Below are 26,580 nucleotides of genomic sequence, written 5' to 3'. Positions count from 1 at the left end.
TAGTATATTCAGGGCTCTGAGAAGTCCCGCTGGAAAGGGTTTGGGCTCCCCACAGGCAGCCCAATGTTTCCCGAACCAGAGCCCCTCTTCCTCCATACGTGGGTTATTCCTCTAAACGGGAGGGCCCCCAAACTCCCAGTGTGTTGGGAATGTGGAAAAACCAGGCCCCGGCCTTCCTCATAACGTGGAAGGAAGGTCTGCTAAGAGGAGCATTTCCAACAGCTAATTATTCAAGTTACTACTGGAGCCGGAGACCCATTTACTTCCAAATAGAAAGGAGAATATGTACCGGGAATATCACTCTCACCCATGATTTGGCCTGATTTGATTTGATTTGATTTGATTTGATTTGGGAAGGTGGTGCTCCAGTGAGCCCAACAGGAGTGGCACAATCCCAGGGCTACCTGAAGAGCGAGGCTGTTTCCCGGGGCCCCAGTGCAGGGAAGGGAGCTAAGGTACGCTGAGTGGCCCAGGGACATCCAGAAAGCAGCGCTTCTGGCATGGGGATCATCTGGGTGAGCCAAATGGACTCTGCCATTTGTCATCTGATTGCCCTGAGCCAGTCACGGGAATTCTCCAAACGTTGGTTTCCTGGTTTGAGGAATGGAGTAAACAGGGACTCCATCCTAAGATCGTCCTTGAGCGTAATTCAACACTTGATGCGTGCCAACCACGAAGTAACCTTGGGTTCCCTGTGGTGCCCGGCCCACATTGTCCAGCAGGAGGGGCCCTGAATAAACAAACATGGCCTATCTTCCTGGAGAATCCTCTTACTCTATGGCAGGAAGTTTACTATTATTATAACAAAGAGGTCTCTTAGAATAGAATGTGAGGGGCGCCTGGATGGCTCAGCTGGTTAAGCGTCCGACTTCGGCTCAGGTCACGATCTCGCGGTCCGTGAGTTCGAGCCCCACGTCGGGCTCTGGGCTGACAGCTGGGAGCCTGGAGCCTGCTTCTGATTCTGTGTCTCCCTCTCTCTCTGCCCCTCCCCCATTCATGCTGTCTCTCTCTGTCTCAAAAATAAATAAAAACATTAAAAAAAAAAAAAGAATAGAACGTGAAACGTGCATGAAGTTTTCAGATAAAATGCAAGATTTCTGACCATGCTTCCAGGCGCGCTGATGCGTACTTCTCTAAAGATCCTGGAGTCAAAACTCAGAGGAGACTTTAGATTAAGGTATCCCAAAGTTTACACAGGGACAAGACTTTGAGGGAGCCTCCATTTGAAAAGATTAAAATTTCTATTGCCCCCTAAAGATCAAGTATCTCATGTAATACTTTAATTTATGTCTCAGATTTAAAGGTGATAAACCAGAGCTTACCCGGCACCTGAGCAGGGGCAAAAAGAACTCCTTTGCATAAAAGAAACTATTGGGACTATATCAAAATAAAAAGCCTTTGTACAGCAAACTATCAGCAAAACAAGCAAACAAAAAACTTACTGAATGGGAGAAGATATTTGTAAGTGATAGAGTATCCAAAATGCGTCAAGGACTTATACAACTCAACGTGAAAAAAAAAAAACAAAACAACCTGATTTTAAAAATGAGGAGAGGACCCGAACAGAGATTTTTTTCCAAAGAAGGGTACAGATGGCCGACAGACACATGAAAAGATGCTCAACGTCACTCATCATCAGGGAAATGCGCGCGGAAACCACATCACCTCACATCTGTCAGAATGGCTAACATTAACAACTCAGCCAACAACAGATGTTGGCGAGGATGCGGAGAAAGAGGAGCTCTTTTGCATTGTTGGTGGGAAGGCAAACGGGTGCAGCCGCTCTGGAAAACAGCATGGAGTTTCCTCAAAAAATTAAAAATAGAACTACCCTACGACCCAGCAATTGCACTACTAAGCATTTTCCCAAGGAAAACAAAGACACTGATTTGAAAAGATACACGCAGCTCTGTATACACTGCAGCATTATTTACAACAGCCAAGATACGGGAGCAACCTGGGTGTCCGTCAACAGACAAATGGATAAAGAAGGTGGGAATATATACATATACGTGCACACACACAACAGAATATTACTCAGCCATAGAGAATGAAGTCTTGCCATTTGCGACAACAGGGATGGAGCTGGGGGGTATTGTGCTAAGCGACATATGTCGGACCAAGAAAGAGAAATACCATACGATTTCACGCCTAAGTAGAATCTAAAAATACGAATAAATCAAGAGCAGAATCAGGTCAATAAGTACAGAGAACAAGGGGATGGTTGCCAGAGGAAATAAAATGGCTTCCTCCAACTGAGGAGGTCGGCACGTCCGGTCACATGACCGAGGATGGGCTGAGTCTTTCCATTTAAAACCCGAGTCAGTAAAGTCGTATCTTCATCTCCCAAGACACTGTCAGAAGGCAAAAGCCATTTATAAAACAATGTCTCTACTTTGCAGTTTTTAACTGGAAGGACTGGCTTCCCAGGAGCTCCCCCTCAGGCCTGGGCCAATGTTGACGGTTGGTCACCCAACTTCTATGGAAGCCCACTGATGTTAGAGTAATCATCATCATCACTGAGAGATAATTGTGTACGAGGTGAAGGCACAAAATAGGTCTTTAGGAAACTATATGGGAAGTTTTATACCAAACTGTGCATAGTGGCTCCCAGCAGGGAGGAGGGGCAGATGGAAGGGTGGTGGTGCAGGGAGACCTTTTTACTCTGTGCCACTTGACTTTTACTCCCTAGAGCCCTTAAAAAAAAAAAAAAAAATGATGCCTAGGGGCGCCTGGGTGGCTCAGTCAGTTAAGTCTGACATCGGCTCAGGTCATGATCTCATGGTTTGTGAGTCTGAACCCTGCGTCGGGCTCTGTGCTGACAGCTCAGAGCCTAGAGCCTGCTTTGGATTCTGTGTCTCTCTCTCTCTCTCTGCCCCTCCCCCGTTCATGCTCTGTCTCTCTTTCAAAAATAAACATTAAAATTTTTTTTAAAAAATAACATCTTTCTAGCAATGTGGGACCACTATAAATGCTTGACTCTTGGAGTATGCTTTCTTTCTTTTAATTTTATTTATTTTGAGAGAGTGCAGAAGTAAGGTAGGGACAAAGAGAGGGAGAGAGAGACTCCCAAGCAGGCCCCAGGCTCCGAGCTGTCGGTGCAGAGCCCGACATGGGACTCGAACTCACAACTGTGAGATCGTGACCTGAGCTGAAGTCAGACGCTTAACCAACTGAGCCACCCAGGCGCCCCCCCTTCAGAATACACTTAAAAATATACATAATAATAATAGTTTGAGAGATTGGACATCTGTGAGAAACCGAATGGTTTTCCTTAAGGACAGGAGTCTTGAGGGCAAAAAAAAACCCCAAAACAACAACAACAACAACAACAAAAATCACAGAACTACCTTTTCAGTAAACCTAAGCCCAAACCTAACCCTACCGTTTCGGTTTGTGGAACGGATGGAAGAGTTCACGCAGAGATTCCCAACAACATAACCATTTACAGAAGCAGAGAGAGGCTCTTCTCCTTGATCTGTTACATTTCCAACCCTCACATCAGGTCCCGGTAAACAGGAGTGACCGTCCCCCTCTGGAAAGCCCGCATGCACACTCCTGCACAGGGGCTCAGCTCGCCGCGCGTGAAACCCCCATCCACGTGGGCGCCGGCTTTATGGTCAGTGACCCCACGGAGGGGTGAGCTCACTTACCCCCTGTCCCTCCGCCTTTCCCGTGTCCTCCCAATTACGCGCTCGGGGTTGCATTTTCCGGGTTCCTTGTCTGCCGTGTGCCTGACTCTAAGCCAGCTAGCTGCTCACCACCGTGACTGTAAGCGTCACTTTCAGAGGAACTGGCCTCTGCCGTTTAAAAATGATCCCCGGAGCACTTAACCTTCAAGGCACTGAAGACCAGTAACAGCCCAGGTGAAGTGGGGCAAGATCTCGCACCAAACCACTCGTGTGGCCCCCTGCCACTCCGGGAGGGACCCTGCTGGCCACCCTTCAATCCCAGCCCTCGCTGGGTTTCACAATTGTTACGTATCTAAGCCATCTAAAGCCCAAGATGGGGCATCTAAAGTCCAAGTTGTCGTAAGCAATACGGACAAAGTCATCCCGGCCCTCCTGAGACATGCAGGAAATTAATTGCACACGGGTTGTGGGGTGTTTGAGAAAGGGCTTCTGGAGCCAGCCTGCAGCAAAAGCTCCGATGGGTTTGCACAACTGCTGTCAAAGGACCACCAGGCTTCTTTCCCCAGATAAAGATTTGGTAAAACCTTCCGAACGAAAATGCCACTCACGCTCAGGGAGGAAAAAAAAACCCAAACACCCCAACAGCTGGGTCAGCTGGCTCTTGCTAGGGCCCGGCGGGGAAGACGGGAAACCCGGCACAGGCTGTTACGGAATGTTCCGCGAGGAGGGGAGGGCTGCGGGCATGTAGGACAAAGGTCACCCCCAGGTCCAAACCAGAGCCGGTAAGGCAGAGGCCACACGGAAGGGCGTTGTGCTCTGACAAGAGGTAAGGGGAACAGCAGCTTGGCGGGCCTGATCTCAGTAAACCAGGAGGAGCAAGTGGAAAAACCCGCCAGAACCCGAACTTCTGCAGAACAGTTTAAATGGCAGGGGGACAGGGGCAGCCAGAGAGACTTCCTCTGTGGGCTTGTTTTCCAAGAAGGAAAAGTGGGCAAACGGTGGACTTCTTGGAACTTTCCCCCTCGGACTCGTAAGCGGGAAGCCACTTTGTGCCTGTCCTCTGGAAGCCTGGGCACCGTCAGCTGTAAGCCGGGCCAGCCCCACCTACGTTTTATAGGAGCGGAGGGCGAAACAATGCCGGTCAGGGGCTTGGCACGCTGCCTGCCCGCCTGCAGTCCTCCCCAGACCGCAGCCCCTGCACCATGCGGCTTCGGTTATCGATCCCAATGACTTCACTAGAGGGTAGCTCGTGCAAAATTTTCAAAGAGGCACATTTCAGACTCCGGACACATCCTGGTTTTTTCCTGGGAGAGCCGTGACTCCAGGACGTTCTGTAAACTCCATTTGGAAGTCCTCCCTGATGACAGCCGATAACCGTGATCTGGGCAGAGTGTAAACAGTGGCAAGACGACGCGGCTTTGAAATCGGGCTGCCGTGGGTTCGAATCCTAGCTCCGTTACCTGTGGCTCTAGGCAAATGGCTGAGTCTATTTGTCCATCCAGGTACTTTACCACGTGGCTGGGAAAAGTGAAATCAAACGACAAACACCGAGCTTCTAGCATAGTGGCTTGTTCGTGACAGGCACCGAGCAACGTCTAATGAAACTCCTCACTTCCAAAGAGACTAGAAAAGTTCCTTGCTACCCCTACTCACACACACATGGGGAACTCGGTTCTGGTGCCTCAGCTATCCTCTGACACTCTCTCTCTACGGCCACAAGTAATTTCCAGAAGCTGAATGGTTGGCTGGAAACCAATCGTTCATAAACTTTTCCTACCCAACATAATAGAAAAAATAGATTCCTTCAAATACCTCTTACATGCAGAAAATCCTATTATCTGCTGAAAAGAAAAAAAAATGAAGTGACCACATGGCGTCAATGTTGAAGAAGTGGATAAATTACACCAAAGATGGCTGATGGGACTAAAACAAACTCTGGTCTCTAGCTTAGAGATGCCGCCTCCGGTTTCTTCTTCCTTTGTTTGCTGTGCATCGCAAACCGTCCCCAGATATGGAGGCTGTTGGCTATAAATTACCCTCCCCACTGGCATTCCGGGCTCAGACCTTTGGAGAAACGGTCTCCTCTGAGCCCGCCGGCGTAAAACCAATCTGCAATCCACCAAGATCTCCGAGGGCCGCTTGGTTTTTCTGCCAGCGTTCCAGCCTGGTTCCGTAACATACAGAACACAGGGCATCTGGTCAAAGAAGCTGCTGGTTGGGCTGCAAACCTGACCCTTCATAAAAACGCCCATGTCTCCTTTTCACCCCAAGAACCACTTAAATCACAATTTCTGGGAGCGGGCCTGGCATTCATGTTTTTGTTTCCCCAGGAGACAGGGAAATGAAATGGACCCCATGAAAGAAAAAGCTGGGGTTTTTTTCCCCCCTTACTTCTTTTCCGGCTTCTATTCTCGTTAGGACCTGCACCCCCACCCTATCCATGGCTTCATGTATGTCCTCCTTGCAAGGGACAGGGAGTTAATGATATCTCTGGAGTCTTCCAGCACGACAGAGAACCTCTCAGGCGGGACCGGGTGAAGCCTTCATGCACACATTCCAGACCGCTCGTGTTGGACATCGATGCCAAGACCCCCTGGCTCCAAAGAATAAGTGATTTATGAGGGACACCTGGACCCTGTCCTGGTTCTGACCGGTCCCCAGATGCCCGGAGGGACACGCGCACCAGACCACAATCCTCAGTAAAAACCCCAGGCCCCAGGCAAAGACGAGACTTCATGCTCTTCCTTCCCAAGTCTTGCCAGATGCTCCCTCGGTCTCTGCTCTCGCTTCCTGCGGGCTCACGTTTGATTTCCAACTTGCCAAGAACCCTCTTGGCTGGTCCCCAGGGACCTCTTCTGGGTCCTCAGACCCAGTCTGCCTGCGTCGCACAGGTAAGCATCCATGGGGAGTCTTAAGGCATACAAAGGGCTTGTTTGAAGCCTGTGGATACCACCCCCCGGACCACAAAAGCCACTAGCTGAGAGGGACAGGAAGACACAGGAAATATACAACTGAGTAGCAAAGACTGCAAAGTATCGAACTCCTGGTCTGACCTCAGGTTGTGAGACTCAGATTCAAAGTGTCAGAAGGACTCTAAGTAGGAAGAGAGGCCACTGAAGTTCCAGACTTTTCTCAGCATGCGTCACCACCAATCAACATGCCAGGACCCTCTGAAGTAGCCCAGAGCCTCCTACCTGTTCTCCCTTGTACATCTCGAAGGTTTGACAAGGATGAAGAGTCTGCTTTTCTGCCAAACACTGAACTGTTTGCTTCCCCAAGTCCGAAACTCTACTTTTTTATACTAGGTGCAAACTGAAGCAGAAAGCAAATTTTAAGATGGACAGAATGTCCCATGTAATAATGGGAGCATCTTAACAACATGTCTAAAAAAGCAAAAACAAACAAACAAAAAAAACCCCACATTCTCTTGACTTTGCCCTGCTGGACTCTGTTCAGATAGTGACTTTCACATAATTAGTTTACAACTCGGGGTTCCCAGGTCATTTTGCATTGCGGACTTCCCGGTTTCCAAAAGCCCTCGACAAATACTCTTCCCCTTGCCTGAGAAGGGAGACAGAACCATTCTGGCCGGGTTCTCACCTGTTCCCACGGTGAGCCACGCAGAACTGACCGGTGGCAGGATGCCACAGATGGGCACTGCCACTGCAGACATCTGAGTGGGAGTTCCTAGGACAGGTGTCTTCGACCTGTTTCCCTATGGCAGTCAAACTAAGAGCGGTCTTTACATGTTAAATGCTCAAGGGGGGGAAAAAAAATCAAGATTTCGTGACACGTGCAAATCATATTCAGCTCCAATTTCAGTGTCCGGGAAGTTTTATTGGAAAACAGCCACACCTGCTCATTTACATTTACCACATGGCTGCTTTGTCTGCAAAAGAGAGTGGAGTGGTTCTCACGGACGGAACCAGGGCAGACCCTAGAATACGGACTACCTGACCCTTTATATAGAAAAAGCATGCTGACCCCTGACCTAAAAGGCCAAGATTGCCTTTTATCCATTTCTGCAAACCTAGTGCTGTGATCATAGCAAATCCCAAAACGTGAAGGATAACGACCACTCCAGAAACCAGTGATCAAATCTGCATTTCCTTTGGGGGAGGGGCGGTCATAAACCACTGAACCCACAGCTCTGTGTTCTGTTTAAAGTATCACTAGATGTCTAAGGCTCACTATTAAACAAGAAAAAGCAAAGGAGTTCACTTTTTGAATGATTTACAGTAACCCAGAGTTCACCGCCTCTCCCCTATGGACAGCATTGTGTCGGGAGCCAAGCATCAAAGCCTAACTGATGTAGAAATATCACCTCGTCATTCCTCACTTGGATAAGGGAGCCGCCCCCCCCCCCCACCCCAAGTTACCAGAGGGCAAACTGAGAATGCATCTTGGTTCTGGATCTTCCTTCTGTTGAAAGCCTGCTTGCCCATGGCAGTGTGGGATCACATACCCTCCTTCTGAAACGTTTAGAAAACGAAGGCCTAGATGGGAAGCAATGTTCTCGAGCAAAAGGTTTCCAGATCCCTGCGCAGAGAGGAGGTGGGGCCGTGAGCACTGGATGCGTTCTCGCCCACTTAAATACTAGCACGTGTTAACCAGGCCCTTCCATGTACTTCTGGCTTCCTTCTTCATCAGACACCAGGGGAGTCCAGGCTTTGAACGTGAGGGTCCACCCTCCACCCCGACTCCCAGCCAAGTGCTGGCAGGTCAGCGGGCCATCAGGGCTTCTTCCTAGCGCCCTAGCCTCACACCTCCAGTCCAGAGTCCCAGGGAAGAGTCTGCAAACACTAACGGGATGGGGGCGGGGGAGCTCCCCTTGCGCTGTCCCAAGGCTTGGCAGGACTCGCAGCCACGATCCCCGGAGAAACGCTTTTCCGGCCCCACTCGGCCTCTTTAGGGTCTCCGCAGTTCCTGACCGCGTACCTACGGCCCCATCGCCATCTCCCGGCTGGGGTGAGGCCCGGCGGTCGGTGACCCTCCCGGGAACCCGCCCAGGGCTTACCCGGCCTGGAGAGGTGGGCGGCTCCATCCGAGGGGCGGGGCGGAAGGGTTGGGGGGGGGGCAGCACTTCCTGCCCACAAAGGTTGCTGCGGGGCAGCCGGAGCGCGCCCGGCCAGAGGGAGCTGACAGAAAGAGCACTGGGCACGGAGTGAAACTTCAACTATCTTTTTATTGCCAAGCTCACTTGGAGTTAACGCCCCCTTTCCCCCAACTAACACAGCAACGGCATCTCTAACAGGATGGAGGACGGAGGTACAGACCTAACAAAAGACGGTCTCCCCGACAAAGGATTAAAAAATATATATATACATCTGCAGAAGTATTTTTAAAACAGCAAAATTCACCAGTGTTGAAAAAAAAATCCCCATGTGATTTCAGTCCATAAAAAAACAGCAAGTGGCACTCTGTGCTTCCTGAAATCCCCCAACTCGAGATACTCCAGAGAAGAAAAGCATTTCCTCTTTAAAAAAATAAAAAATAAAAAAAAAAATAACTCCCCTTTCTCTTTCTTCCAGTTCAACTTCCACTGTTTATTCCTAGGAACACCCATAGAGTAACTAGAAAACAAGCCCCAGTTCACTTCCCTCTCCCGATCTGTTGAAGGCTCACTCAGAGATCAGTCCTCAAGAACTTTCAGCCCCAAATTTCTGGGCACTTGCAAAATGTCCCGCTTCCTGCAAGGAGGGGCCTCGGGGCTCTCAGAAGGATGCGGGGAGCAGTGTACTTGGCCAAGAACGGGAAGCCAAGCTGGGCAAAGGAGGGCCTTGCTAAATAAACACACCCAACACTACAACCTAAAGTCCAACTAAAGTAACAGCTGGCTGTACCACAAGGTGCTTCTGTTTCCTGTCCCCTTTTACCATAAAGGTGACACAGAGAGCAGTGGTCTGGAGTATTTGACCGCCTCTCTCTCCCAAATACCGTGAAGGTATATTTTAGTCCAAAGGCGTGTTGCAAAGACAGACATGAGGTCCCAGAGTAGAGCCTTTGCTGCCACTCTTGGCGAGTAACTTCACTAGCAGCTTCTAAAAGCCGGCCCAGGGACAGCCTCCCCAGTTTAGGGTCACAGATCCTTCCAGTTGATGGGCTCCTTGCCAGACTTCTGCAGCAACTCATTGGTTTTAGAGAAGTGTCTACATCCAAAGAACCCTCTGTACACCGACAACGGGGAGGGGTGAGCGGTCTGCAGCACGTGGTGACGTTTCTGAAAGAGAACGAGAGAATCAAAGTCGGCACGTCTGGGACCGGAGGCACCGCCTACGCAGCGGTCATGTGCCCGTATCTTAGGATCTAGCGATCCCACTGCTAAGAATGCGTTTGCCAACGGACCCCACGGGGCATAGACCCACGTGGAGATGCAGGCATGACGTTCCAGGCTTGGGTCAGGAAAGACCTCACATCATAAACCCAGGGTTAGGCAACTGGCTGCAAACACTTCCCTGAACTTCTTACAAGGGGACACCACGAGGATATCAGAAGAACAAGGCTGAGCTAGTGGGCTGATGTGGAAAGACCTAAATATCGCAAGTAGAAGAAAAAAGGGATAATTACACAAAAAGGTTTTTTTGGGAAAATATCTAAGACACTATAGTTCCTTTAGGGAAAAGAAATAGTGGAAGGCATTTATCTACTTTCTATTTTACACTTTCCTGTATTACCTGAACTGTCAACAAAAACAGAACACTTTGATTTTTTAAATGTCAACTCTAGTTAATGGAGCAGGAAGACCAGGGACGTTTGTTTTCTTGCTTCTTTTCTGTATGTAAATAAAAACCTCGGGGCACCTGGGGCGCTCAGTGGGTTGAGCATCCAACTTTGGCTCAGGTCATGATCTCATGGTTCCTGAGTTCAGTCCCCGGCATCAGGCTTTCTGCTGTCAGCACCCAGCCCGCTTCAGATCCTCTGCCCCTCCTCTCTCTGCCCCTCCCCCATTCACGCTCCGGCAAAAATAAAAATATTAAAGATAAATAAATGCTACTTCACAAGTGTTTTCACAACATCCCTGCCTTCAAACACCTCCATCCGGGAGGGGCCATCATTAAAGCCAGGCGGCGCAGTGTGGTTAAGAACCAGAGCCTGAAGGGGCACCTGGCTGGCTCAGTCAGAAGAGCACGCGACCCCCGATGGCAGGGTCGGGGGGTCAAGCCCCACATTGGGGGTAAATATTACTTATATAAAAACAAAACAAAAAAACACGGAGCCGGGAGCCAGATGGCCTGGGTTCAAGTTCTGACTGCCGTGTCGTGTGGCCCCAGAGAAGTCAAGGAGTCCAGCCCGCACGTCAGTCTTCATCTGTAAACGGGGAAGAAGAGTGCCCGACTTGTGGAGATGCCGTGCAGGGACAAAGAAGGCCCGTGGGTCTTGATGCAGCCTGACAGGTAACTTACGCAGGTTAAGTGCTTACTAGCCTGGCCCTGAAAATGTGAGCCATGCTGGGCTCTGAAGGAAGTCTCTGGACCGAGGAGGCACGATATTCAAAGGCAGGCAGGGAAGCGGGACACAGGGAAGAGGTGGGGGGGGCGGGGGGGAGTGGAGAAGGTGGGAGCTGCGGCTGAGAGGCAGCCCGGGGCGTGCTCGTGCTCAAGACCCCACCCAAGGCAAGGCCTTCCACGGGGGGACTCCATGGGACACTCTGGCAAGATCAGGTGAGGGCCTGGGCCAGGCACAGACAGTTAGGTGGGGAGGCATCTGAGAGCAGGGGAAAGGCTCTGAAGGCCTGACACCTGCAGGATGGGGAGGGGGGAGGGACAGTGCGGGATGGGACTTCTGTTTGCACAAGTGCCCGGCGGCGGTACCCTCCACCCTTGGGGAGTACGCGGGAGCAGGTTCAGCGAGGCCGGCTGAGGAAAGGAGAGCGTTAACTCGGGAAGCTCCGAATGTGATGTGCCTCGCGGCAGCCGGGACAGACAGACCCGGCGCTCAGGAAAGCCACTGGGCTGGACCCGCAACTTGCTTCTAATGACCAAGCTTTTACAAGCGCCTCCCGTCCAACCGGACCATTGTCGATAATAAAGATTAAAACACGAAGAGCCACGCAGCCCTTCAGTCTCCCCAAGGCAGAGATGGAGACGGCTCGCACGGACACTTCCTACTTGCCTAGAGAATCAGATCTCAGCAGTTAGTTCACTCATGCCAGATTTTATTATGCGCTGCCTCACAACACCTGAAAACGTCTGCTTCCTTGACACAGACCCTCTGTAGAGAGAGAAGCGCCTTCGCGTGGCTCCTACTCGGTTGCCGGTCACGTAAAGGCGCGGGGAGTAGACCCCAGAAACAGAAAGCCTTTGGTGGCACCGTCAACGGTGAGCGGGAGGAGGACTGGCATCAGGGGAGGCAAGGGGACAGGATTTAAGGCCAGGAGGGCAAGGAGAGATTCAAGGATGGCGTCTGGCTTTTAATCTCGGCACCAGGTACGCTGCTCCTTCTGGAAACAGAGGGAGAAGAGCAGAGAAGGAGCAGGTGGGGGGAAGCCGAGGGCGGGCGGCTCGGTGGTCGCGGGGTCCTTGGCCTTACTGGCCACTTACTGCATCGTTTGCACCGGACGGTGCCCGCATCATTCTACGTATGTGGCAGGTCCACGCCCGCGTTACTAACGCTACTGAATCAGAAGTTGGCCCGGTGCTTTCCTCTCACACAAGTCATCATTCTTGTAATTCGTCTGAATTTTGCTTAATTTTCAATGGCAAACCTGACCCTAACTCTTAAGTCTTTAGGGAGAATAAGCTTCATCTTAGGACATGGGGTTTTCCAAGACCACACAACGGAAAATTCCTAAGATTTTCTCAACTGGCTTAAAGTGTTTAAAAGACAAAACACAACAACCATACCCTATCGATGGCACTGCCTTTCTTCTGAGCGTAAGAGCCCCAGAGCAGGAAGACGAGGCCGCTGGAGTTGTGATTTAGCCAGGACACGACCGCATCCGTAAACTCCTCCCATCCTCTCTCCTTATGCGAATTAGCCTGATGTGCCCGGACGGTGAGGACTGCGTTGAGTAAGAGAACACCTACAGACACACAGCAAAGAAACGGCTGAAAAGACAAACGAGCCAGCCCAGACACCTGACAACAGGGGCTGTGCCCGTGGAACCGTTCCCGTGTCGGGGTCCAGCACAGCTGTCTGAAACCGGCTCCCAAAGAAAGCAATGCAACATGACTGCTGGGCACCTCCGGGCAAGACCAGAGAGCATTTTATTTTCACCTCTGCAATTTCAACATCTTCTAAGTTTGTAACAGTGAACGTGCCTTTCATCAGTCATCAGGGTTGTTTCAAACATCTGTCTATCCCAAGTGAGGCGCCTGGGTGGCTCAGTTGGTTGAGCCTCCAACTTCGGCTCAGGTCACGATCTCAAGGCTTGTGAGTTCAAGCCCCACGTCGGGCTCTGTGCTAACAGCTCAGAGCCTGGAGCCTGTTTCAGAGTCTGTGTCTCTCTGCCCTCTCCTGCTTATGCTAGGTCTCTCTCTCAAAAATAAATAGACATTAAAAAATTAAAAAATAATAAGAGAAAGAAAAAAGAATCAGATGGTAAATATTCTTTCCTTATCTGGTTATAGTTTATTTGTTAGAAAGGGAGGAAGGAAGAAAGTCCGGCCGGCTGTCTGCTTGGTTCAGTTGGTTAAGTGTTCTATTTTGGCTCAGATTATGACCTCACGATTCACAAGTTGGAGCCCTGCATCGAGGTTTCTGTGGCCAGCACAGAGCCTGCTTCGGATCCTCTGCTCCCAGCTTGTGCTCTCATTCTCTCTCAAAAATAAACGTTTAGGCAAGAAAGAAAGAAAAGAAAGAAAGAAAAGAACCAATGAAAGGAAGAAAAGAAAAAGGAAGAAAAGAAAAAGAAAAGAAAAGAAAAAGAAAGGAAAGGAAGAAAGAAAAAGTCCTGTAAATGGTATTCAACAGAGAAAAAACACAACCCGAGTGCTGAAATGAGAAAGGTAAGGTCACCTCCCAAGTGGTCAAAGTTAGCAAATATAAAACATTAATTACAAAGGGCACCTGGCCGGCTCAGTCGGTGGAGCGTGCAACTTTGATCTTGGGGTTGTGAGTTCAAGCCCCTAGTTGGGTGTAGAGATTACTTAAAAATAAATAACAAGAAAGAACAAACTTCTCTCTTTCAAATTACAGTTAAAACACGAACGAAAACACTGGCTGGAGGATAAAGAGGAGACACATATTTTGACTTGTATAAATGCAGTCAGTCTGTGAGAATGTTCCAGTGCTGTGTTCTTTTATAAACATAAGCAAGCAGTGCAGGACAAGGGAAGACTGTGCTGAAATCCATCCAGGACACATCTAGCAGCCAGGTAGGTGGCTTACCTTGTTTGGCCCACCCGGATAAATCTCCGTGACCAGGATGAACAAAACCATCTATGTCTGTAGACAGCTCTCTATAAATGTTTTCCAAACTGAAAGTAAGCCAGGAGAAAAACAAAAAACAGATCTCGAGCACAATTCCGAGAATCCAGTAGCCTCCAACATACACGTGGATTCCAGCCTGCACCCCAGCCCGTGCAGGGGGAGGGCCGAACGGACCCGGCGGATTCGTGAGGAAGCATCACACTCCTCTGACCGGTAACCTTGCCAAAGACCTTTCCTTTGGTTTAGGCTTGAATTTAAGGAATAGCACTTTGGATGACTTAAGTAAATCAGCCCAGGAGTTACAACCTCCCTCCCAATTAATGCTTCTAGTTTTAGATCTTTGTGTATTTGTTATGTTCTTACATTTTATACGTCAAATTCTCCAAAGCAGTGGTTTTTAATCAGGGGTCATTTTTGCACCCCAGGGGACTTCGGGCACTGTCCAAAGACATCCATCACTGCCATTTTACCAGCACCTCTAGTTCTGCGGGGGGGGGGGGGGGGGGGGGGGGCGGGGGGCGGCAGCGGGTAGAAGCCACTACTAAACACCCTTCACCTCTCCCATAAAAAGACCCAACCCCTGATGTTGACAGTACCAAGATGGAGAAATCCTACTCCAATGGCTATTGGAAGTCTCCCAAGTGCATGTATGATCCACAAAGCACACACCTGAAAGTAATCACACTTGGACCCGAGCCATCTGTGAAGCAATCGTACCTGGGTGGAGGTGGAATGGGTCTTTGAACACTAAAGCAGAGACCGTGGGCTTGATTGGGTCCGTGATATGGATCCTGTCCCAGGATGACAACCTTCACCTGTGAACACCAGGTGGCAAGAGAGTAAATACTGTCGCATAGGCAGTTTACACGAACACCTGCCTGCCTGATAACCTGTACAAAGGACCGTGATGAGGAGACAGGCGGCTCTCCAACCCAACTAAGAAGCCCCAGAAGGGAGAGGGTGACCCGGCACCATTACTTTCCATTATCAAGTTAGCCTTCACTCAGTCACCCTGCTGCACGGCCCCACTCCTTCTCTGACGCAAGTGTGTGAAAACAGGTTCAGGTCTTTCTCATTCCCTTCGTTTTTCAAATTTCAAAAAACGTGCCCTTGGCACAAGTACAACCATCCAGAAACACACAGAGTGGTTCGGGGCCTCCTGCTCTTCCTTATCCCCTCCTGAGTCAACGTTGTAAAGTGACCTATACAATTGGGGTTATTGTAGCCATCACCCTACATCGTGCCTTTTATGCGTCCTCCAATCCCCAAAGCACTCAGCCACTAATAAGTAGTTGGCTTGTTTCCTAAGTTTCTTCTGTCACAAGAAAAATACTGCAGCAAACACCCTAATATGTGTATCCTTATACACTGTTTCTCTACGTATGGAACAGATTCAGAAGAGCGGAGGCGCTGGTCCCAGGACAGGTGTATTTTACAAATTGCTTTTCAATGAGGGGAGGCAATTCAAATTCCCTACCAGCAACACAGGAAGAGGCCTGTTCCCCCATATCCCGAGGGATGGAACAGAAGAAGGTCAAAGGTGCTGGAGCAGGTGGCAACATGCAATTTCAAGTAGTGAGGTCACTGTCACAGGCAGTATTAAAATACAGCTAGTCAGTTCGATCCGGTGCCAGCCCACCTCCTCATTCTCATGTTTCTGGCCCTGCTGTTCCTTCTCAGAAGCTTCTCTTGTGCCTAACATACACCGCATCCTTCACAACCCAACCTTCAGACATCGGGAAGTTTCTGAGGACCCCCCTGCTCCTCCCATTGGTGTGCACTCCGTCCTCAGCATATTCTCCCTCGTGAAGCAGCCGGTCCCAGCAGGGAAGCCTTCGGTTCCGGTCCTGGATAAGGGACGACCCCGAAGGAGTCACTAAACCTCCCCGTCTGTCAAGACAACTCCCTGAGCCACCTGATCCACAGAACTGTCACGTTCTCCTTTTCCTGTTGACAGTGGTCACTGGCATTCAAAACAGGACTCACTGTTCAAACAAGGCACAAACTCGTACTGAATTAAACAGGACTTGGTTTCTTTAACTTTAGAAAACCGGGAGCTCTATTCAAAGCTCTCGCTCTAAAGTGAAAAACTGTTGGGGCGCCTGGATGGCTCAGTCGGTTAAGCGTCCGACTTCAGCCAGGTCACGATCTCGCGGTCCGTGAGTTCGAGCCCCACGTCAGGCTCTGGGCTGATGGCTCGGAGCCTGGAGCCTGTTTCCGATTCTGTGTCTCCCTCTCTCTCTGCCCCTCCCCCGTTCATGCTCTGTCTCTCTCTGTCCCAAAAATAAATAAAAAACGTTGAAAAAAAAAAAAAACATTTTAAAGTGAAAAACTGTCAAGTCTGCTAAATATTAGGTGTGACAGCCTTATCTAAATGGGTTATTCACCTAATCTCATTTCTACGAGATTTAACAGAGACAGGATTTACCAAATCACACATTCCTGCCCTTGGCTTACAAGACGGGGAAGGGAACAGGATAAGAACAAAATATAAAATCTCAAGCCCCGAGCTGGGTGTAGAGAGTACTCCAGCATGAAGAGACACTAAATGTACTGGAGAGGAAGCCCAGATCACAAAGGTAGTGGGTAACAGGCTTCCAGGAGGTGCCATAGATGGATCTCATCGAGTTTTTCAAAAGACAGAAGAGAGGATTCTTGTCACACTGTCCAACTCTGAAGCAAGAGGGTTGGGGGTGGAGGACAGGCCAGGCAGTAGGCCACGGCTATTTTCATGTTCAGCTTCTGTCGTTCGTACAGTATGAAGCCATAAACAAGCTTCTGAGCAGGAGACTGAAGTGACCAGACCAAGCCAGTCAGTAGATGTTGCACGGAATGAACCAGAGCAAAGGGGTCTGTTAAAAGGGCAGCAGAATTGCTGAGGCCGGAAGAGCTTGAAAGCATCACCTATGAAAGACAGTGTGGTCAGACAAAGAGAGTACTGACCTGCAGGTCAAGGTGGATGGACAATAACCAATTGAAAAAGACCTAACCGCTTCCTGCCTCAGTTTCCTCACCGCCACCACAATAAGATGTGATGCTGGCATGGAGCTGCTTTCAGGATTAAATAAAACCCAAAAAATTAGAGCACACAGACCCAAAGTCTACGTATAATTTTTTCTTTTTTGCTGCCTTGGTGGCACATGCTAAAAGTTAGAAAGTTAACAGGCTACAAAACAGCCAGCCCAAAACTCACCATTTCAGCATTTATCACTCAATGATGGACAGTGCCTTAACTCCAGGGCCATTCACAAATAACTACTGGATTCTCACCCTCCCCCCCTTTTACTAAAACTCACCGACAACTTGTACTTACATGTCTTATGTCACACATTTGCGTCCAGGTGAAGACTTGGTGTGGGGGTGGGTACACGGTGTAATGTTTTCTTTCTTCTGCAACAAATCCCATGAGCTGAGGTAAAGGCAAATTAGATTTAAAATCAGATTCTCACCGGAAAGCACGAGAATTCATTAAGAAAACTTCCAATGTAAGCTAACAGAAGCACCACCTAGCTCCTCGCCATGTTTTATATCCAAATTCTTTTGAAAAACAGCAAGGAACAACTGTACTTGCGGGTCACCGAGGATGTCCCACTCCAAAGTCAGTACCCTTCCCCTCTGTTTCGAGTGGGTCAGAGTTGATGGGCCTGGCTGCTTTGACTTCCTCTTGGTGCCAACCCCTCCCCTCTTTTTGTAAAGGTTGAACCGGGTGTCAACGCAGTCAGGGGTTTGCGATTTTACCACGCAGCTCTTCCCTGGAGAGCAGACCAACTGAATGGTTAACAAAGACCCCGATCATCTTACAGTAAGCTCTTAAGGCGTGCAAATGCAAAACACCATGGGTGTATTTTACTTTCGTAGCTCACAAGGACGTTAAAGGAGGGAATACAGAAGCCTACGGAAGCAATATCCTACAAACGCGGAAGCAATATTCTACAAACGCGGACTCGGCAAGTTGTACGAGCAACACAAAGGGCCCCGCAGCCTCCAGGCTTACCTTTATGAAATACGGTTTCCCGAACTCGGCGCTGAGGTGCTTCTTCCAACTCTCACCGAAACCCACGGGCACGTTGCGCGCGGCGAGCCTGAGCAGGGCGGCGGCCTTGTTCCTCTGGATGCGGACCAACTGTTCGGGGCTCAGCGGCGAGGTGGGGGGCGTGCCGGGGTCCTCCTGTCCGGCCCGGGCCTTCTTGGCAGGGCTGGCCTGCAAGCGATCCCCGCGCAGGCTGGTCACGAGCCGCAGCGGGCCGCGCCCGGGCGCCCGCAGCTGCCGCCCCCATCCCCAGGGCCCATTGAGCAGCACGCCCATCCGCGGGGACGCAGCCGCCAGGGGGCAAGTCGCAGCAAAATCGGAGTGAGGGAGCCCAGCCGGGAAGGCAGGCCGCTGACCCCAGTTTTGGGTTGCGTACCAAACTGCGGCTGGCAGAGGGGCAGGAAGCAAGGCCCGCGACACCTCCGGAGGGGTACAAGGGCTGGGAGGCCGCGACCCAGGAGCCCCGCCCCCTCGGACCCGCCACCCGCGTCCCCACGTGGTCTTTTCGCGGCAAAACCCCTTCGGGCTCCCGCCCCGTGTCCTCTCCGATTGGACGGCGGGCCGAGCGGGGCGGCCCCCTCGCGTCTGATTGGCGCCGTGGGCCCCGCGATCCATCCCCATTGGCTGGCCCCTCAGAATGGCCGCCGATAGAAAACTGCCTGGGCTGTTTTGAACACGTGCAGGCGGCTTTGAACACTAGGACCCAAATTAACGGGTCAGCGGTGCATCCCTGTTACCCCTCGGTCGGGCGGGACCCCGGTCCCTCCTCCCGGTCCCTTGCTCCCGGTGCCCGGTCCCCGCCGCGCCTCACCGCCGCATCCCCGCTCTCCTCAGCTACCGCCGCCACGCCGGTCCCTGGGTCGGCCGGCTCGGGGCTGCGGGTACGTCGTTTCCCGGCGGGGTTCGGGGAGAAGAAGGAGTAGAGGGTCTTCTGGCCAATCATCCCGGAGCCGGGGAGAGTGAACGCGCGCCGCCCGGGAACCCGCGGTATGCGCCGGCTGCAGCGGTCCGAAATTGGCGCCAAACGCCCCGCGCATGCTCCGATCGGGGGGGGCTGGGCAGGGGGCGGTGGGGGGTCTAATGCGCATGTGCCGGAGGGCCCGCGGAGCAACGCCCCTGGCTCCTGGCGGGGCTTGGAAGCCTCTGGCCGGAGGGTGAGTTTTCTTAGGTGTTTTAGTCTTTCATTCATTGTACTCAGCAGTCACACCTCTGCCTTGGGGCCCGTCCCTTCACCTCCCCGCAGTGGAAAGGAGCTGGAAGTACCTGCCCCACTGGGTTGTAGTGGGGGTGCAATTAACATTACAATAGTAATTTGTTTTGCCCTTAGGTCCGGGTGCACGCCCCAGTTTTCACAACCTACTTTACTGGTCTTAAACTAGGGCCTAGTGCGGTCCCGCGTTTAGCCTAACCTGTAAGATTTGGGGGAGACTGGAATTGAGGTCTTGAAGAGTAAATTCCAGAAACTCTTCCCAATACACCTGCGATTCTTCTTGTTCCCTCCCTCCCTCCCCGCGTCCAAACCATCAACAGGCCTCTTGGCTCTATCTCCAAAACAAACCCCAGATTCAACTGCCGCTGTGCGTCGCCTGGCTACTATCCTGGCCGCTCCCCTCTTTGCCGCCAGAGTGCTGCTTTTGAAATGTAAATGAATCGTGGTAATCCCCAGGTAAAATCCTCCTGTAGTTTTCAAATCGGTTTTAGAATAAACCCCAGCTTGTTACGCTGCTGGTAGAGCTGTTTCCCCGCTCGGACGGGAGCCCCTACTACTGCGAGGTGGCCGAATCTGGCTTTCTCACATTCACTGGACAGTCCAGCCTGTCCCTTGCCTGGCCTGTACGGCCTTGCACACGCTGCCCCCCCCCCCCCCAACCTGGTAAGCTTTGGGTCTGAGGTCCCTTCCTCTGAAAGGCCTCCTCTTCCCCCACTTTCTAGCTGGTCACTCTATAGCTTCTGTACTGTCTATACTTGTTTATTTCCTTGTTGGTCTCCACCTCCAAAATTGAACCCTGCTGGGGGCAGGGACTTTTATCTGACTGCTGTTGTGTTCCAGCGCCTGGGGCAAGGAGCCCGGTGTGTCAGGAGAGAAGCCCCTAACTCAACTTCATTTGCGCTTCCGGCCACTTTGGGAAACAGTTCAGCAGCTTGCGTATCAAGTGAACCAGACGCTTACCACGCACCCCTGCGGTTCACCCAAGTGCAATTAAAATCTGCATTCACACAAAAGTTCATGCGTGAATGGATACGGTGACTTCATTTGTAAAAACGTGCCTCATGGGGGTGGGGGGTGGGTAACAGACTGTGGGGCATCCATACAATAGAATGCTACCTAGCAGTAGAAGGAACAACCAACCAATACGAACAAGGGGTGCGTCTTGAAAGCTTTTGGACTAAAGGAAAGGCCAGACCCAAACGGCTGTATATTGTATAGCCTTCCTAAGAAAGTCTGGAAAAGACAAAACCATAGAGACAGGCAACACCTCGGTGGTTGGAAGCTCAGGGGTGAAAGGGAGCTGATAAGAGGCTTGGGGGGGGGGGGATCTTGTGGGGCGACAGAACCCCAGGGAGCCTCTGGAGATTCCTTGTGCTGGTGGTCACACGACTGTGTGCTTTTGTCCAAACCTGCACAACTGTGCGCCGAGATCATTCAAAAAGAGGGCTCCGGTCTCCCCGAGCGTTCGTTCACTCCACTGGGGGAGACAGAGAGTAAACCAAAATTAGGAGCACTGACGGAACCTACCATTTATTTATTTTTTTTTAATTTTTTTTTTTTAACGTTTATTTATTTTTGGGACAGAGAGAGACAGAGCATGAACGGGGGAGGGGCAGAGAGAGAGGGAGACACAGAATCGGAAGCAGGCTCCAGGCTCTGAGCCATCAGCCCAGAGCCCGACGCGGGGCTCGAACTCACGACCGCGAGATCATGACCTGAGCTGAAGTCGGACGCTTAACTGACTGAGCCACCCAGGCGCCCCTCATTTATTTGGAGCACAGAAGCATTTCTCACACATCTTATCTAATAACCCTCATGGTGCTCTCAGGGCATAGGTTTTATAGCCCTTACTGTATAGATGAAGCAATTCAAACCCAGAGAGTTTTAGCAACCTGTAGGAGCCACACAGCTAGGGTGGTGGAGACGGATAGAGGAGCCATGGAATCGTGCTCCCACCTGGTGGCCCAGCTCCCTACCTGGACGCCCAGTGGCCCCTGAGGAGAGGCGACACCCAACAGCTGCTCCCAAACCACACAGGATCCTCAGCCGGCACAGTCCAGGCAGTCAGGCTGAAACCCGGCAGTGAGTGCCGCGCGCCCAGAAGGCCAGCAGGTGGCGCCAGGAAGCCGCCACCATACTGTTTGTAGGCGCCTGCATTTCCCAGCCGGCGCCGAAATCCGCCCGGAAGCAGTGCGGCTGCGCGGGTGTCGTCCGCTTCCCGACAGCCCTGCCTCCGGTGTTTGCAGGGCTCAGGGTGGCGCGGGTGCTCTCTGGGGTTTCTCAGGGCGCCCTCGCCTCCCCCTGGCCCCACGCACGGGCAGTTCTTTTGGAGTTGGGCGTGCGGGTGATCTTTTGGGCCCCACGCAGTTCTTTTGGAGTTGGGCGTGCGGGTGATCACGCTTAACTGTTTTACATTCAGACTCTGAATCGTAGCCATTTGAGGATCGCTATGCTTACCCGAGGGGGTAGTGGCGTCGGAGGGCCGGTCAGCAGTGGGTGAAAAGGAGACAGGGAATCTGCTTTTCTGAGTGACTTTAGGCGAACCCCTTCACCTCTCCAGGCGTCCCAGGAAAGGCGTCCTTTCTTTATAAGGTCAGGTGCTTGCGGGTGGAATGCAGGCTTTTGGGGGTTTTGCAAGCAGATTGTGATTCATAGCCAGGTGTGGGAGACCCAGGACATCCTGAGGGACCCTTCCAACTTCAACATCCTCTACTTCTGTTCTAGAACATGGTGTTAAAAGTGGGAACTTGAAAGCACCGCGGAGAAATGCAGTGGGACCACTTCTCCACCAAGCCGATTTTTGGATCTGGGACCGAGCCTGGGCAATCTCTCTCTCCGCCCTGCCTCCCGCGCCCAGGTCTTTGCTTCGTGGAGACAGGATGGACAGATTCCTGGTGAAAGGGGAGTTAGGGGACCTTTTGGGAAAGAGGGAGCGAGAGGTGAGCGGAGAAGGTCCAGCAGGCCGGCAAGTGGACCAGGAGGGTGGCAGGAAAAGGCCGAAGGCGGAGACCCAGGGGAATGCAGGCCACCAGGCCGGCCCCAGCTGGCAGCACATCCGGGCTGAGGGCCTGAGCTGTGATTACACAGTCCTGTTTGGCAAAGCTGAAGCAGACAAGATTTTCCAGGAGCTGGAGCGGGAAGTGGAGTATTTTACAGGTAAGCAGAGGACCGTGTGTGTTGAAGACTTGTTTCATACAACTAGCGGGCTGTGTTTGGAGAAATAACGAACTCGGGAGCCATTGGTTCCGGGGACTTCATTTACTGATTCAACACCTATTCTCTGGGCCAGGCACCTTGTTGGGCGCTCGGGACACAAACTGGAGAAAAGTTTGCCCACCCACCACCGGGAGCAGGCAGATGCTGAGAGTGACTTGCCACTTGGCCACTGATTAGAATCATCTGGGAAGGTTAAAAATAAAAAAGATGCTGCGTTCTACCCGGGACCAACTGAATCAGAGTAGGGTGGGGGTGCAGCCTGGGCATCGGTGTTTTTAGAAAGCTTCCAGGTGATTCTGAGGTGCAGCTGGTCTCGTAGGAGACACAGCAAATAACCAGGTAGTTCCTCCCCACGGGGGTTCTCTGCATCACCTGGAGGACCTTGTTGCTTCTGAGAACGTGGATCACCGGCCCCTCCCCCACGCTCTAGCGGCTGTTTCCGGGTGATGCCGGGTGACCGAACGCACACTGAGAACGCCTGCAAGGTGGCAGAGCACTTGCAGGCATAGAAAAGCCCACGGAGACCCCAGCCTACAGCCTTGGCTGCATTAATTTCACCTTCTTGGGGGCTCCACACCCTCGGTCCCCGCGGTTGGCGGGATCACCCTAGCGTGCAGCCTGACTTCAGCTTGCTTGCGTTTCAGCCTCTTGATACGTTCCCACTGTAGGCAAGACAATGAAGTCACGGTATTAAAAAAAAAGAAAATGGACAAGACCGTGTTTCTGTAAGTGTAGGACAAGAATCACTGTTCTTACATGAACATTTTGGGCTAGCAACAGGGAGTTTTGTCCTTGGTCAGGAGACTAAATGTTACTTCCTGATTTAGTCCCCTTTCGATCCTGAATACTCAGGGAGCAAACGTGTGGGGTCCTCACCTGCCTGCCCTCCTGAGCTGCCATGTTCTATCTGCACAGGCGCGCTGGCCAGGGTCCAGGTGTTTGGGAAGTGGCACAGTGTGCCCAGGAAGCAGGCGACCTACGGCAACCCCGGGCTGACCTACACGTTTTCGGGCCTTACTCTGTCTCCAAAGCCCTGGATCCCAGTTCTAGAGCGCGTCCGGGATCGTGTTTCTGCGGTGACTGGAGAGACCTTCAACTTTGTGCTCGTGAACAGGTAACGTCCTACCTGCGTTTTACTTTTTCTTCTTTAGGTTGCTGGACTGAATTGTATAAATCTTCTTCTCCTGAAGGCATGAGTTTAGATTTCACCATATTTTACCCATTTGTACAAGTAATTCCTTAGTGCAGCAGGGACAGCACCAGCGGTCAGTCTTCGTGGAGCCCGTGCTGCACTGGGAAGCGAGAGGGGATTGTCTGATGAACAAACAGTTGAACAAGATCATTCGAGATGCTGACAAGTGTCTGAAAGAAAATGAAACAGGCTGATTTTGCTAAAGAATGGCGAGGAGGAAGGGATCTGGGTTTAGGTCAGGGTTTCTCAGCAGCGACACTGATGTTTCAGGCCAGGTGATTCCTCTTGGGACTGCCCTGTGCATCACAGGATGGGAGCAACATCCCTGGCTTCCACCCACTGGATGCCAGGGGCATCCCCTTCCCAGTCGCAGCCACCAGAGTGTCTCCAAACATTGCCAGGCGTCCCTTGGGCGGGGGACAGAATCGCTCCGCTTACGAACCCTGAGTTTAGGGGAAGGTGGTTAGCAGAGGGCTTACCGAGATGCTGATGTTGGAGTTGGAGACTAACTGGAGAGAGGGCATGAGCCACACACACATCTGGAGGAAGAGCAGAGGGGGCTTGGGGTGCGTATAGAACGGGAATCCCACTGATCTGGCTGGAGAAGTGAGGGAGAGAGGGTACCAGGAGCTCAGAGATGGGCACTTACGCTATCTGTGCAGAGTCTAAGTGTAGGGAGAAACCATCTTATGTTATACTGGTTTACATACACAAACTGGGAGGAGTGGAAGACGTGTTCGTGGCTTCTTTTGGTGAGGTGTGTTTTAAGGTGAGGGATCAAATAGGAAGAGGTCAAATGGAGACCAGGCGCGGCTCATCTGCGTACCCGGAGGAGGCCCCCCCGCCCCTGCAGAACCATGAGCGGGGGCTGCTCCTCGCACCTTTCACGCAGTAGGACAGCAAGGGTTCTGGCACGTTCCGGGAGAGAGCCATTTTGTACATCGTGCTTGTTTTCTCGTGGCAGGTACAAAGATGGCCGTGACCACATCGGTGAACACAGAGATGATGAAAGGGAACTGGCTCCCGGGAGCCCCATAGCCTCAGTCTCCTTCGGGGCCTGCAGAGATTTCTTCTTCCGGCATAAGGATTCTCGGGGGAAGCAGCCCTCCCGGAAGGTGGAGGTGGTCAGGCTTCAGCTGGCCCACGGAAGTTTGCTTATGATGAACCACCCGACCAACACTCACTGGTATCACAGTCTCCCCGTCCGAAAGAAGATTCTAGCTCCACGGGTCAATCTGACATTTCGCAAAATTCTGCCTACTAAAAAGTAAAAACTTTGTCAGCAGTTTGTAAGTCTAATTTCTCCTCCCTCCCTACTCCAGGAGGGAACTGGCATCCCCTTTCCGAAAAGGGAACACAGAAGAGGTTTAATCCAAGCGTGGGGCTTATTGCACAGCAATGCAGGATTCCGAAAGAGGATGGCTTTATCAAATTGGTCAAGTATGAAAGAATACCAGTTGATTTTTTTTCCTAACAAAAAGATTCTTTTATTACTATAATACACAGCAGATACAAAAGGTACCTTTAGCAAATACATAAATCAGCAGTTATTATGGCATAAACTACTAGTTTAACTTCGGTTTTTTGCCAAGAGAAGCCACTCTGTAAATAACTTAAAGCCAGAAATAAGATGATGTGGCTGCTACTCAATGCCTAATAATTTACGAAATGAGGAAGTCAGCTTTAAGTCAGGTTAAGAGACTGCACAGATTATCATTCACATTTACAACCTTGGCTCCCACCCTGGCCTCTGACCAAAGATCTGCTGACAGCTAAACGTTCAGAGGATCATCCCCTTTCGTGCCCAGCGTGTCTCTTTAGTGGCAGGCTTCAAAGAGTAAGCGGTGGCAGGAGAGCAGTGACTGAAAGCTGCGACTTTGCAACGCCGCGTCAGGTCACGTAACTGGGGGTTTGTTCCACCAGACCCAGGCAAAATAGGTGGACTGGGTTCAGCGTCAAAGCCAGGGCCTGCCACGGAATCAGGAAGGGGCGTCAGCAGTGAAGGCCTCAGATGCTTCGAACTGTTCCTCTCTCCCTGATGCCCGTGGCCTGGAGAACCTTCACAGTATTTTCAATCGGTAGTGAGTCTGGAGTCCTCGGGGGTGAGTGCCGGGCCAGGCGGGATGGTGATCACCTGGGCCACTTCCGCTTTTAGCCAACACCCAGGCATCGTCTAGAAGTGTCTGCCAGCCTGCCCCCACCAGAAGGAGCATGGTCCTCAGCCTTACCTCGGGGGACCTTTTAGACAGCTCTGATTCCAAATCTTAACTCTGAGGAGTCCATTTGAGTTTGGTATCTTTTTTTTTTGTTTGTTTAAATAAAACTAGCTAAAACATAGATACTACTGTGTGTCCTCAAACTTCCTGTGGTCCTGAGAGGCATTCATGAGACTTATCCAAAGAGGGAAGAGAGTGCTCAATACAGTCTTTGTATCAGGCTACTAGAAACCAATAAATTTAGAGTACGGACCTGTAATGAAATGACAATACTAGATGATCAACTGTAAAGATACGTTTTTAAAAATTGAAAACTTTCTCTTTTTTTTGTGGGAAGGGCTGGGGTTTTGATGCTCACTGAGTCTTAACTGTTCACTTTACAAATGAGGAAACGGAGGCTCAGAAAGAAAGACTGCGGCCCCACGGTCGGTGCCCTTCCTTCTGAACCCAGCTCTCAAACCAAGGCTAGGACTGTCCTTTTACACAGCCCCCAGCTCCACCTGTAAACCTCAGGAGCTCTGCATGAGCCACAGAGTTAGGAACCACCGTCCGGAGCGGAGCTTTGTCCAGAGCAGAGGAGGCGCAGATGCCAGCACGGAGGCGGCCCCGTCCCGGCTATTCGCGCAGTTTTAGGACGTACCGTCATCCTGTCTCTGGCACGGTAAGCAGAGAGTTAAGAGCGACCCGGGAGTTCACTACTGACCGAGCAGTGA

At 51.3% G+C, this 26,580-nt stretch overlaps 2 protein-coding genes across 4 annotated transcripts; one reads left to right on the top strand and one right to left on the bottom strand.

Moving 5' to 3' along the window:
* Positions 1-8,797: 8,797 nt before the first annotated feature.
* Positions 8,798-19,034, bottom strand: UNG (uracil DNA glycosylase). The gene is made up of 7 exons (XM_060612500.3): positions 18,845-19,034; positions 17,998-18,204; positions 17,317-17,412; positions 14,721-14,818; positions 13,962-14,050; positions 12,476-12,654; positions 8,798-9,852 (listed from the first exon to the last, which is right to left on the bottom strand). The coding sequence occupies exons 1-7, from the start codon at positions 18,974-18,976 to the stop codon at positions 9,712-9,714; spliced, it is 942 nt and encodes a 313-aa protein (XP_060468483.1). The 5' UTR covers positions 18,977-19,034; the 3' UTR covers positions 8,798-9,711.
* Positions 13,478-25,962, top strand: ALKBH2 (alkB homolog 2, alpha-ketoglutarate dependent dioxygenase). Of its 3 annotated transcripts, XM_078435686.2 has the most exons (5): positions 13,478-13,579; positions 13,770-13,948; positions 21,968-22,399; positions 23,375-23,573; positions 24,616-25,962. In XM_078435686.2, exons 3-5 carry the CDS (start codon positions 22,123-22,125, stop codon positions 24,920-24,922), a joined length of 783 nt encoding a protein of 260 aa, XP_078291812.2. In that variant the 5' UTR covers positions 13,478-13,579; positions 13,770-13,948; positions 21,968-22,122; the 3' UTR covers positions 24,923-25,962. The 3 variants fall into 3 exon arrangements, with proteins under 3 accessions (XP_078291812.2, XP_060468485.2, XP_060468484.2); XM_060612502.3 differs by lacking the exons at positions 13,478-13,579; positions 13,770-13,948 and adding an exon at positions 19,141-19,187; XM_060612501.3 differs by lacking the exons at positions 13,478-13,579; positions 13,770-13,948 and adding an exon at positions 21,439-21,835.
* The last annotated feature ends 618 nt before the right edge of the window (positions 25,963-26,580 follow it).

The sequence above is a fragment of the Panthera onca genome, chromosome D3 (genome assembly GCF_046562875.1).
Source record: "Panthera onca isolate mPanOnc1 chromosome D3, mPanOnc1 haplotype 2, whole genome shotgun sequence".
NCBI classification, from domain to species: domain Eukaryota; kingdom Metazoa; phylum Chordata; class Mammalia; order Carnivora; family Felidae; genus Panthera; species Panthera onca.
This window is presented reverse-complemented; position numbering and strand designations above follow the sequence as displayed.